Source organism: Heliangelus exortis, chromosome 13 (genome assembly GCF_036169615.1).
Source record: "Heliangelus exortis chromosome 13, bHelExo1.hap1, whole genome shotgun sequence".
Taxonomy (NCBI): Eukaryota; Metazoa; Chordata; class Aves; order Apodiformes; family Trochilidae; genus Heliangelus; species Heliangelus exortis.
Genome location: NC_092434.1, coordinates 5,247,610 through 5,261,173, shown reverse-complemented (window position 1 = coordinate 5,261,173; position 13,564 = coordinate 5,247,610). Strand labels below are relative to the sequence as shown.

General features: G+C 40.5%; 1 protein-coding gene across 3 annotated transcripts in view; it reads right to left on the bottom strand.

Annotated features, from left to right (window-relative positions):
- ADAMTS18 (ADAM metallopeptidase with thrombospondin type 1 motif 18) overlaps window positions 1–12,984 on the bottom strand; it is a 74,372-nt gene extending 61,388 nt beyond the window's left edge. Inside the window, exons 1-4 of one of the 3 annotated variants that reach the window (XM_071756664.1) lie at window positions 12,938–12,984; window positions 11,933–11,970; window positions 9,276–9,354; window positions 7,108–7,424 (exon numbers count right to left, since the gene is read on the bottom strand). In XM_071756664.1, the coding sequence (XP_071612765.1) occupies window positions 7,108–7,424; window positions 9,276–9,327 (369 nt within the window). In that variant the 5' untranslated portion in view covers window positions 9,328–9,354; window positions 11,933–11,970; window positions 12,938–12,984. Of the gene's footprint in view, window positions 1–7,107; window positions 7,425–9,275; window positions 9,355–9,522; window positions 10,249–11,932; window positions 11,971–12,937 lie in introns of those variants that run through there. The other 2 variants (XM_071756667.1, XM_071756663.1) reach the window with 2 other exon arrangements.
- Between the last annotated feature and the right edge of the window lie 580 nt (window positions 12,985–13,564).

Here is a 13,564-nt window from a genome sequence, read left to right as displayed (position 1 = left end):
GATACACTATTGACATCACAGCTCTGGGTGTCCTTGTTTAACATAGCCCCAGCTTTTATCTTGCCCCCATTCATGGGCTATAAATTTCAAAACCACAGACACTGAGAACAGTCTTCGCACTTCATCCTTCTCTTACTGTTTGCAATGCTGAAAAACTCCAGTGACCATCCAGAGTGGTTATGACTGGGCAACTTACAATGAATCAAAGTCAAGTTCCCAACTGGGTACAAATGTGTAAATCACAAAGCTGGGGATTCTCTGGGCACTGGTTTTGCAGAGGGGCTAAGGAGGGATTAAGCTTGGGGGAAGAAAAATAAAAAAAAAAAAAAAAAAAAAAAAAAAGGCACAACCAAAATATTCCTGTGCTTTTCACTCACTCTACTGTTATGCATCAGGTACAGAGATCTCGAAGAGGGTTGCCCAAGTTGGACTTGAATTGAACTGCAGCTTCACAGACTGTCATTGTGTTTTGGGTAAACAAAAGTCTTTACACTCTGGGTCTGCAGACCTGGTATCTTCTTCAAACACTACTGAAGTGGAGGAAGAAGGGGGAAAAGACAGAAATAAAACCTTGTTTAGGTTAATTATTAGTGACTGAAAGCTGCTATTACTTATTAGAATCTACTTCTAAAAAGAGAAATATTTTAGATGTTTGTCAGTTCACAGCTGTGCCGAAGAGACCAAGTTGCTTGTCAGCAGCAGAGATGGTATGGGCCAAATGAAAATAGTGGCGCTTAAAATAAAAATCCTCATTTACATCAAAGACATCCTGTTATGAAGAGGTCGAGTCTGTGCAGACAGGTCATCCTCTCCTGACCCTTGTGAGGGCATTTGACTATAAGCTTCTCTCTAATCGACTACAGAAAGTGTGGGAACTAAACTTTGTGGAAAGACTTTGCTACAGAAAGAAAAATGCTGATGTTTCAAGTATAGATAGAGTCTCCTAATTCCTTTAGAAAACTGCTACTTAAAGGATGAATTGCTTATTTATGTACAAATAGATGGCTTCTGGAACTGCTGTAAGGGTGCAAGAAGCAATGCTCACAACAGCCTGAGGTTTGGTCTGAAGTACACCAAGCAACACTTTCCATGCTCTTGCTGCAAACTGAATAATATTGGATTAGGCAAAAATGACTGAAAGGACCAGATCCTGTGGGCATTCTTGCAAACTGGTCTTCATCCAGAGCTCACTGTGTTCAGGCTGATGGAGTCAAAGTGCTCCTAGTGACACACTATTTCCTCTATGCATGTTCAATGGTTCCAGGTTTTTTTCCATAAAACCTGGAAGAAATGCAATCTTTATTACTTTTCCTGTCCAGCAAATTATTTCTCTGTTGCTAATCCTCTTAAGTCTATTTCTTACCCATCAAGAATCAGTAGGGTCAGCCTGACCTGAGAACACTGCCTTTGTCTTGCAGAGCTAAAGCCACAGTTAAACAGAAACCTTCTCAGACTGATATGGAGAAGGGCAATCAATAATCTAATCACACAATTCATTCCCCATCAGCAGTCAATTCAAGGCTGAGACCAGAAACAGTCTTGTATGTGTCTAGTATACTTTAAAATGTCTTTAAGAATAAGGCTTTTTCCCATTGTCAACTCATTTTCCTACAAAGATTTTCCTTATTTTCTTCTTTACCAGATTATGGAGTGAATAAAGGCAATATGTCCATCAAAACAGTGGACAAAATTAATACTCTGTAAAACACTATTTTATAAAGGGTGGAGATGTAACAGTGCATGAAAATAAATTCAGAAAACTCATATGGCAGATGCTGTTCACGTTGTGCTGGTATAATGGGAGAAAATATATATATATTGGTTTGTGGATGGACTAAAAATAATTTTGAAAATGAGTCAAATCACAAGTTGTGCACTTAGTTTGTCTTCAAGGTTCCACTGGGCCAAATTCTGTCCTATTTTTACAGCTGTAGCTTTCTAAAAGAACCTCACTGCAAACAGCGATTGTTTTGTACTTTTACCAGCATTCTGGCTCACTGATTTTGATGGGAGTTCATCTGCATAGGATTTGTCTCAACATATTTAATTGGACTTAAAGCGTGAGCTCTAAGAATAAGAGGCTGTTGTTAGCATGAACTTAAATAATGCTAATACAGAGTGCAATTAAACAACTACAAAGGATGGGTACATGAGTTGTGTTGCCTGCCTGCCTCTTAGGTGGCCAAACTGTGTTAAGAAGCTTTAATTTTGTGGCTTCTTTGATACTTTGAGCAAAGTTCTACCCTCAGACAAGCACACACAACTTCCATTGAATTAATACATCTCCTGCTTATCTCTCAGTGCTACCTCTAACCCTCTCCCCAGTCATAGACTCCTCTGACAGCTCAGTGAGTGTAACATGATTCATCCTTCCCTCCTGTTTCTCTTCCCTTGACTAGACACTAACAAACACAACAGAACTTGAGACAAGAAAAAGAGGCCCTGTATAATGAAAGATTCAATCACATCTTACCAAGAACAAAGGAGGGCACTAGCTAGTGCATGAAGCTGGAGCTGACTCTGCTCTTCAATTGAGATACATAAATAAAAGGGAGAGAATGGCTCACATCCACCTCTAATGTAAGCAGGTGCAGCTGTTTCTGCCTCCACACTAGTGTTTCCTTAGGGCTAAATTTGGCCTGAACAATAAAACTGTGTATCATACAGTTTTAAAGGACCTGAACTGTACTGATTTTCTCTCTTACCCAAAATAAACACACTTGATTCCTCTCCAGTGGAATGGTAAGAGAGTTCCTTTGTTGTATGTGTGTTTGTTTCCTCTGGGTGCACATGTTTTGTACTTGCTATGCACCCTCACCTGCCTCCTCTAAACAGCAGCAACATCCCCACCAATGCTATACAACAAACCATTCACCCACTGTGTTCACTATTTTCTGTGGTGGGTATTGGACTATAGTGTAAACTTATTTGATTTTTTAAGAGTTCTTGTTCAGGAGGGGAATTTGACTTCTGCTCCTAAATACACAGTTATAAATTACCTCTGAGAATGTTTCTAGAACACAACTGACTACTGATAACTCTGGGATTCACTTGTGTTCTTCCCTGATTTACTGTGGGACTGCAAACAACTCACTTTATACAAGAGATTGTGCATACATAGACCTAATATAAATGTAAATGGCGCATTAAGACAGAAAGACAACAAAACCTGGCATATAAAGAGAGACAAACAACAGCTTATATACAGATTAGGAAGACAGTAGTAAAGCTCTAGGAGACAATGTCATTGTGGAAGTGGAGTTAAAGACAGTGAACCTACAATAGATATCTGCTTCTAATGCAGATGAGATAGCACAACATGTGGATAACAATGCCAAGGGGGCAAGAGGAGGGAGGCAGGAATACAGATACACACAAAGTAAGTCCTAAAAACAGTTCCTGATTTTAACAGCTGTCATCACCTTCTCTTTCAGAAAAACTGCTTACTGTTGATTTGGCAATTATCCCAATCAGATAGCTAAAGGCAACTGTAAGTGATAATACTAAATACTACTTCTAATGATAGTCACAAAGAATTAGCTCAAGTCAAGAGTTTGGAAAGAAAATTGAATTAGGGCAGAATGAACAGATTGAGTTTGAGAACATCAACAGAGGATGAAGCAATAAGACATGTCAGTGGTCTGGATATATTGATTGGGAGAGCACAAGGGACTGAAGGAAACTCCAAGAAGTCATGCTGGAAGAACAGAAGAGTTATTAAAAAGTATTATTAAGTATCTGTGGATAAAGGAGCTGAAAATTTTGCAAGATTTTCTATTCAGGCCACATTAAGATGTTACTAGAAAGAAAAATTAGGTTTGTATTAAATAACAAAAATGAACTTATTGACTGAAAGCTGTAAAATCCCTCACACCTGAGGGTAAGAATATACTACCATAATATATGTTAAAAAAAATAAATTAAAAAAACCTCCACAATTTCTATGGAGGGAATGCATCATATTTTCCATAGATAGTCCACAACATATTTTTCTGAAGGTGTAAAAAGTACATAAGTCATATGAACTTCTTTAATAAAATGATTAAGCAAATCTGTGTGATGCACACATAAGCCTGCATTGTAATAAATCTGTCATGGCTTAGTCAGTATGGTGCTGCTACTCAATGCCTGATGCTGAAACAGAAACTTCAGATGATCTAAACAAGATTTCTTGCATACAGGATAATTTAATTTAAAAAATAAACTCACAGCTTTTGTATTCTAAAGTCACAAAATCATAGAATCATTTTGATTGGCAAATACCTTTAAGATAATCAAATCTAACCAATGCTCCAGCAAGTAAAAAAGATGCTGGATGAAGCAGGAAAGGGCAGAAGATTTGCAAACAAGCGAACAAGCTTCCTGTTGAAAATCAAGGCACCTGGACACTTCATTGATGAAAAGGCAAGAGACAATACTCATGGCAAAGTTATACACATTCTTCTAAATTGCTAAATTATCATTGAGTACTTATTCAGCTAAAGATAATAAATCCAGTTCTGCCTTCTGACACACCAAGAAAATTGTGTTGACTGATGGAAACATTTGGTCTCAAATCAACAAACTAGCATAAAAATGTGGGGCCTTTCTGTCAACTAAACTATTAAAAAGCAAGTAAGATACACACATCTCTTAATAGCTCCATACCAAAGCAGCAAATTCTTGCTCCTTTCCAGTGTTAAGTTAAGGTCATCCTGTCTAACAAACCATTTCATATAGACTCTCTCAAAAGTCTACTCTGCAGGCAATGGCAGATAACAGACAGCTGAATGACTGAATACTCTAGGTCATCCAAAAAATTAGATCAAAGAGTCCCTGTAGTCTATTGAAATGCAATTGCTTCCAAATCACATTGTGGTGTTCCAGGCTTGAAAGAATGGGTCACTGCAGTTTTATTGTAGAGAAGCTATTGCTAATGAAAGGAACAATGGAAAGATTAGTGCTACCAACCATATAGAAGAAACACCACTTTCGGTTTAATTGCAGTGAACAAAGCAAATAGGAAAGAAGGGCAACCAAGTGACAAAAGTAGTTGGTGCAAAGAGGATATAGAAGCTATTCACAAGGTTCTCTTGATCAGAGCACAGCGTCCAGACTTAACATATGATTACTGAATTTGGATCACAGTAAAAAATGACGTGGTTGTCATTACAGACAGCTGACGACACATTTTTAAGAAGGCAGCCTTGCAAACTGGAAGACTAAGAACCATGTTGATAATTTGTCTGGGATTCATTAGGTGCACTGAAATTAAGAAATGGATAGGAAGAAAGGAACAATTATACTTTATTTGTGACACCTTCTCTGCAGGAGATTATTATAAGTAAAGGTTTACTTCATTCACCAGTTAAAAATTACAATCTAAGGTGAAATCTATTTTACCTTGGAACTGAATAAAGAAAGAGAGATTCTAAGTGGTCACTGAAAAAGCTTCTGCCATAATACCTTCGTTGGTGCCACAGTATTTATTCTCTTTTGATCAGTTTCTGGACCTTTCCTAAGTGAAGCTTACCAGTCATAACAATCTCTGTGTCGAGACAGTGGTAAAAGATCCATTTCAGTCTCAGTTAAGATCACCACATTCTGTTTCTCTGTGACCTGAGGCAGACTTGAGCCTTCCTTCTCCAGACAAGACTTGACAAGCTCAGCTTCATTTAGCTCATAAAGCATGTGAAAAAACAAAACATGACCAAATGGGAGATCACCCAAACTGTAACTGTTATGTGTAGGTACAGCACTTCTCTAAGAGAAAAAGAAGAACACTGCAACAAGTGAAATCAGTTTGGTTTGGTTTTTGGGGTTTGTTTTTTGTGGGTTTTTTTGTTTGGCTTGTTTTTTTCTGAATAAACATGGTAAAAGCGAGCAGTTGTGAAATGAAGCTGCCACAGAACCAGCTAAGCACATCCGGTAATAACAGTTCATCACTTCAAACACAATTTAAGAAACAAAAGAAAGCTTCATTCCAGTTCCTGGCACCTGCTCCAAAGTCACACCGTTGCAACTGTTTAAATGAACTAGGAGACACTAATTCTTACTGAGAAAAAACAAGAAAGCATTAAAAATATAAACCAGACTACTTCAGCAGTATTCAACAGCTCTTCATAATGAGCCACCCTCTTATCCAGTCCCTGAATACTATTTCAAAGGAAACACTGGGTGTCTCAAGTGCTCCTTTTTTGGTCCTGTCACTCAGTTTAATAGCCCTTATGGACAAGTACCTTTGCAAAACAGATTTCTAGAGGGTGACCCAACATATCCTATGGACCTTAGTCAACAACAAAGCATACAGATAATTTCATATCCCTAACACTGAAATGTCACTGCTTTAATCTCAATCCATAGGAGACTGTTTTGCAAGTGCAAGGGGGTAAGCCTGATAAACATCAATAACAATTAATTCTGTAGATTATTCTTCTGAATTTACATGAGTAAAGACTTCTCTGAAGACAATGAGCACTATCAAATGTATTGTGAAAAAATCATTTGTGAGTGAAAATTTTTCATGAATCTGGATGACAGCCATAAATACTAAAATCACATATTTTCCACTTAACACATTCATAGGTGATCAACTAATTAAGATTTATATACCCAAATAAGGCTGGAATTATCAAAGAAAACAAAGGCAAATTGGTTCACAACTCCTGCTGAGTTATGCAATTCACCCTTCCTTAAAGGGGTTGACAGACCTAGGTATAATGTTTTTCTCACAAGCTTACGGATTGATTAGGTTTTTTTCTTTATTCATAGCAGTTCACAAAGGCAGGAAGAGCATTACTTAAGAGCAAGCAAATAATGTAAAAGCTATCACAAACAATAAAAAATGAAAACATGTGGGATAATTACTAGGACTATGAGTCTTCTGTTTGGTTTTGGGTTTGTTGTTTTTTTTCCTGAAAGACTGTGATCAAAACATACAAAGGGTGTGATGCAGTTCAATTGCTGTAACTAAACCTCTTCTGTTAAATGCAGAAGCAGAGAGTGGTATTAGGAAAAAATCACCTAATGGTGTATGGCATCCTGAATATTATATGAATTACATACCTCCAGCTACTCTTCATGTATGGAAATACTTTTAATGCTGATTTGTGTTAAATAAACACTTACCAAGCCTACACATGTAGATATTGCTACTGAAGAGGTACTATCATTCCTTATAAATCCCTGGTAGAAACACTGCTCAATTTCATGTTCCTGAGAATTTGAGACTCCATCTTTCCCGAGTACCTGGACAATAAAACTGTTGCTTAAAATGGTCGAAGGTTTAAGTTCTAAGTGAAGTTCCTGTCCAAATGCTGAAAATTTGTAGTGCAAGGAACTCCTTGAACTCTGAGTTGATCTCTTTCTCCTAGTACTGTGCAAAACATCATGTGAAATGTACGATCCACTGGAATCCACTTTGACAGGTGTCACAAATACATAATCTGTAATGATAAGAAGTTAGCCATCAGGTTTTGTATCCACCAAACATCGTATCATTCTAACACAGTAAGCATCAGGCTTGCACTATGGCATGAAGCATTCCCTCATCTGGGGAATGGCCTGAAAGCTCTGCAGGCTATGTGTGTGTGTAGGACTGACTACAGAGACCCACCCCTGTAAGCCACACAGACTCTCAAATAGTGTTTGTTTCCTTTCTGCCCCACTGAGAGGTACAGACTAACTCCCATAGCCGTGAACATTCCCACAATCACTCATCTGAAGACATTTGTCATCATCAGCAGATCTGTAGATTTTCCCCTCCCCCTGTATTAATTGCTGTCAAATGTTAAGGCTGCTCCGGTTTGAGAGGGTTTTTTTCCTCCTTCCCTAGGAATGCAGCAAATATTATATCACTGTAGGGGTAACCATGACTGAGACTTTGTAGAACTGTACCACTTGTTCAAATGGATTAACGGATTAATTTATTAATGCCTTAACTGAGTGAGACCTCATCTCTTTGTAGTGACTTGATTAGACTGGGTTTCAAATTGTAACTGACCTTCAGCAGAAAGAGATTACATCCTACCTAATAACCTTTAGTCACCCACTGCTAATTGCATGTCAAAGAAGTTTATTGTTTTGTATGAAATATGTGAAAAATTACAAAACTATTTGTGAGGAGAAAACTAAGATCTACTCAGAGCCACCTAAGGAAAAAAGAGAAGCCTTCATTCAACCAGATGCATGAACAGGTGCCTAGCCTGAAGTTACATTACCACTGTGTTGCTCTAGACATATGGGGATTACTTGTGTCCTGGAAGCTGGGTCCAGATTTTAGCCGTTTGCTGAACTTTTGCACCTATTCCTGTTTATAGGAGTAATTGCGCTGAATAAACTGCCTTCCAAGCCAACTTCATTTTTGAGCTGTATTTCTCTGTGAATACTTAAAGATGCCCATGCATTTTACAGTAAAATATTTAATTTCCTTCCTAAATTGAGATAAGACCATTAAAAAACAAAACAAAACAAACCACCCTCCTTGTGTTGTAACAGATGTTGCAAAAACTATCAATCTCTGCCTGAAGAGAGTTTATTGGACACACATTAAGCTGAAAGCATAACCAGTGATAGGTTGTTTTTCCTTAGACAGTAGAAACAATACATCAAGAACTTTCACTTTCCTCGAGTGGTGTTAATCAACGGCAGAAGTTGAGGACATTGAGCAGGCTGGTGGCCAAAACATGCAAGCAGCTGCTGGAGAGAGGGAATCCCCCAGCGAGCAGACGCTAGGGTGCAAGAGGGTTTCCTTTCTGCACCCTGGTGTGGTTCTCTATTGTACTTTGTTTCCACTCACACCCAATAAAAAGCATATGCTGCACTTCAAACTCCCCCAGGTCATCAGCATCTAAGTGTGAGTCTCTGCAACCTGGGAACAAACGGCTCCTCAGCTCTCACTCGCAGTCATTTCTGTCCAGGTTTGTTTCCCCTCATCCTGCACTGCTTCTTCTGCTCTCCTACTTTTCATTACTTTTGTCTCATTACTTCCATAACAGACACAGGAGCTTTTGTTGTTGTGGCTACACACACATCCATCTTTCTAATAGCACATCTAAATGTGGATGTATTTACTGTCTCATTCATTTGCTTCACTGTTACAGATCACTCCTAGCTTTTGCACACCGGGTTTCACAAGTTAATCTCTGCCCATAGTTAGCTACTTTAAGCAGCAGCCAACTACCTTTCACTTTATGTTCCCCAAACACTGTGGCTTCTTCTTTTTAAATACACAGCCCACCAGAAAAAGCATCCATGCAAATGTTCATATACACAGATACAGAAAGAACTATACAAACCATGATTCAATTCACTGATGCTGTCACTGGTTAAAGTTGCTGCATGAGACATGCAACAGAGGCAGCACAGCTGAAGGGTCTGCAAGAGAAAAAAAAAAAAAAAAAAAAGAGAGAGAGAGAAAAAAAAAAAGGAGTATTGGGCGAGATGTACTTGACAAGGGAAGGCAGAAAGACAAGGCACCAGAAACTGTGCAGTAACCTGGTATGAAAGCACACTAGGCGACTGCAAAAGAAAAGTGCTCTCGACCTGCCTTTACAGTGCTTCCAAGCCACGGGAGGATCGGGAATTGCATGGAGCTGCCGCTGAGAATCGCAACAGGTAAAGTCCAGACGACAAGCAGGAGACAGTCCATGTTCCGCCGCGCACCTGGTGTGCTACCTGCTTCCCGAAGCGTGCGGAGGGCGAGCCCGGATCCCCCGCATGGTCACCTGGGCTCTGCCCCGCAGCGGCTCCGACGGCCGGCTCGTAGCGCCGCGCCCCCGCCGTGCGCAGCGGCGGAGCCCATGGAGCGGCGCCCAGGTGAGCGCACCCTCACCCTCGCTCCGCCGGCGCGCACGCTTTAAGCCGCCGCCGCCGCCGCGGGGCAGCGCAGCCTCCGGCGCCGCGTCTCGGCGCGGCCGCCGCCCGGGGGGCGACGCGGAGCGGAGCGGGCGGGACCAATGGGGAGGCGGCGGGGCCGGGCCGGGCTGGGGCCGGGACTGGCGGACGCAGGAGGGGAGGCACCTGGGAAAGGGGGTGGCTGGAGGCGCTCTCCCCTCCCCAGACCTCGTGGGAAGCAAGGGTTCGCACACCTGTGGCCATCCGCGGAGCGAGCGGGGGAACGATCGCGGGGGTAGGAGGGGTGCGGAAATAGGGGTCCGACCCGCAGGGCTTAATCAAAAGGACCGGTTTCCGTGATGATGCTGGGAGAAGGAGCGGAGTCCGGTGTCAACCATCCAGGTCACAAAGCACCATTCATTGGCGAGAATAGGCTGTTGTTTTCTATTATTTTTAGGGGGTTCTTCATGGGTTAACAAACAAACAGAATAATAAAGCAAAGATTATTGGAAGGAAAACACAGCTCCGATAGCCAAGACCAGTTACATGATGTCCATAAAGGAGGTGAGTTTCACACAGTGACTCACTTCAAATACAGCACCAGGTTCTGCCCTCCACTGACCCAGCCCATGATACGGTGCTACAATTTCCCTTCTACAGAAAACTTCAGCAAAGTACCAAAGATCTAAAGAACCTGAAAGGAAACTGAAGTATTGAGGTGAATGTGACTGGTCCAGCCTGGAAACCAGCAGAGAACTTTTTTTCTGGTGATTTTAGCTGCACTTGGAGAAGTGTCCTTCACCTCATGATCTCCCCCTTCTGTGCTAAGGAGTTTTCCAGAGTGTGTCTGTCCAATCTCACTCAAAATCTCCCACGTCCCAGGGTCACAGGATGAAAATGAACAGTAGCTGTGTCAAAAGGTGCCTCACTGCCTCAGTTGGCACATAAACTGGAGAGCACAATGGAAGCTGAGGTGAGCTGGAGGTCATCTCCTCAATCTACCTCCTTCACCAGGGGTTTTGTGGTAACTGGTTTGGGGCAGTGGATTAGACAGATCAGAGATATTTTCCCTTCTAAAGCATTTCCTGTCTTTAAACATTAAATAAGTCCCCAGGTGTGGAATTTCTCTTTTTCCTCTCTGCTTCACAGTAGGTTTTACATTATCATCTTGCTGAATATATTATGATAAATTTTCAAGATATTTTTGTAATAATGCACCTGTCGCCTCCCACTGAGTATATTTAAACAGAATAGTTGTGATGGTCCCAGTGGAGTAGAACATATAAATCATGCTGTGCATTGCAGATAATAGGAGAAAAATATACAATTATTGGGCTGTAAATTTATTATCAGCTCTCAAAACCTGAAAGGACAGAGTTTACTGTTTTCAGTGAACTACCTGACTTTGAAGACTGTCACTTCATTTTCTGTGAGAGAAGGGAAATAAACACAGATCTTCAGCTATTATAAGAATTGTGTAAGAAAGAAAAATACAACTTTAACCGTAAATGTAGCATCACTGAACGGAGTTTTGCTCTTGATTTCTCTGGCGTTAAGATTTCACCCCAGGGATTCATAGTTTCTGAGTATGATCAAAGAAGAAGAAACAAATGTGACACTGCTTTGCATGACTATAAATGGCATATGTCCAAATTTGAGCTGGCATTAGGCAGGGGACCCCAACCTTTCTTGGCCTGTAGGCAGCAATGCTGATCAGTTAACATGCTCAGGCAACATCATACTTTGCTCCCCGAGTCAATCAAGATCCCAGCAGTGATGGTCATAAACATCAGAGAATCCTGCAGGCAGCTCATTACCATGTACAAACATAGTTACCATGCAAAACATTAGAGAAATAACACTCCACAGTCAGTAGTGTAGTAAACAATGCAGCCAGAGGGGCTTTTTCCTCCCCCTACTCCCTGGCAATTCCCACCTCAAATGACCAGCAGCCATATATTCCTTCAGATATAAATTTTACCATACTAAAGTCTGTTACTGGACTATCCTCTATTCTTCCTAAGATGTCAGGTTGGATGCTGCTATCACTTTTTATGCTGATCAATTTTGTCATTTTTTTTCAGTAGATCTTTTTCTTCTCCTACTCATTTATACTCACCTGTTGTGCTCCACTTATGTGAAAAAGTCCTCCACTACCTGTGAATACAAGAGAGAGTCAGTAGAAGCTTGTTACCCCTAAGCAGCATTGCACTACAGATAATAAACCCCAGGGTAAAGAGATCACCTATGTACCATGACTGTGAGGAAGTGAGGATTTGTCTCCTATCTGCAAGGAAATGCTGAGGGTTTGCTAATCTGTACCAGCAGCGAGTTACTGTTTCACTCGCATTGCTACATTGAAGCTCACAAGAACACAGCATGAGTTTCACCAGGGCTTCTTGTCCACCCACTTTAGACAGCTCGCACGTTGTCCATGACACACCTGCATGCAATGTGCCCACTGTCTTCATGTCTAGATGCAAAGATGTTGGACTTCCTTGTTTCCATTTGCTAGCTTATCAGAGAAAATAGATTAGTATTTTAAATAAATGTATTATGTTATTTTAATTCTGAATACCTCTTTTTCTCATAAATTTCTACATAGTTTTTTCCCATGGAACTATGCTGTCACGGCCATCCTGATAGAGTCTAGCCTCACAGATAATTCACAGTTTCAGTACCATGACTGACAGGCATGCAGAAGAAATATGCCCTGAATTAAAATGCCATTGTGTTTGGTTTGCTGTTTTTGTTAGAGCAAATTCTTTATCATGTGAGACATTCACGACCACTGAGATGAGTGAATGATTCACAGAAGTCTGATAGCTGTCACTTCTTCCTCTGTCAACCTAGATTATTTTTCCAGATCTATTTGTATTGCTAGAAATAATTTTGAATAATTTCTACCATATTTAAATTATATGTGATTGGATGACTGGAGGCAGAGAATTTCCAGTAGTAAAATGGTGCAGTGAGGGCTTGTTCTAATCAGTCGGGTTGCATTGTATCGTATCACACAGTAGAACTGGAGCAGATACATTTCTTTGCTAACTCAGCATTCAGTTTCTGTAACCGTCCATTCCTAGTTCCCATTTCTGTGACCAGTTCTTACCAAATTACATACTTGCTGGGTTATTCAGGATACGTGTAAGCACTCCACAGGATTCTTTCAGCTCAATGTTTATGCTCTCTTTGTCTTTATCCTCTTGAATATGTCTCACTCTTGTGAAGCACGGAAGCCCTTTGCCTTCATTTATACTGAGTGGTGATCAACCACATGCTGGGTGAAACTCCTTGTGGAGAAGTCTTCATGGAAACCCCTGTACAAATGAAAATTAACCTCTTTAGAGTGAGCTGGTAGTTTTGAAAACCCAACAAGCTCATCTCTGCCCTAAGTTGAAGACGCTACAATGTGAAGTTAAACTCCAAAGCTGGTTATGTGCCATACATACCATCACTGTGACTTTTCTTTCCCATTGCATCATTTGTTCAAAATTCTCAAGGCATTTTGTGAACTTATATTATTTGTCTAAAGAGTTTAGCAAGTGCTACTCAGTCAGAGCAAGACACACCTCTAGTTGAACAAAACATGAGCAACTCAGAAAAGAACTTGTTGGAAGGGTTCACATTGACTAAGCTCAGTTGCAGTCATCTGCTATCAAATTACATTTGCATGGCTATTCATACATTACCTAAATCCACTCAATACCATGCAGTTTAAGAAGAGGCAAAATCCTTTCAGCTGGCATAA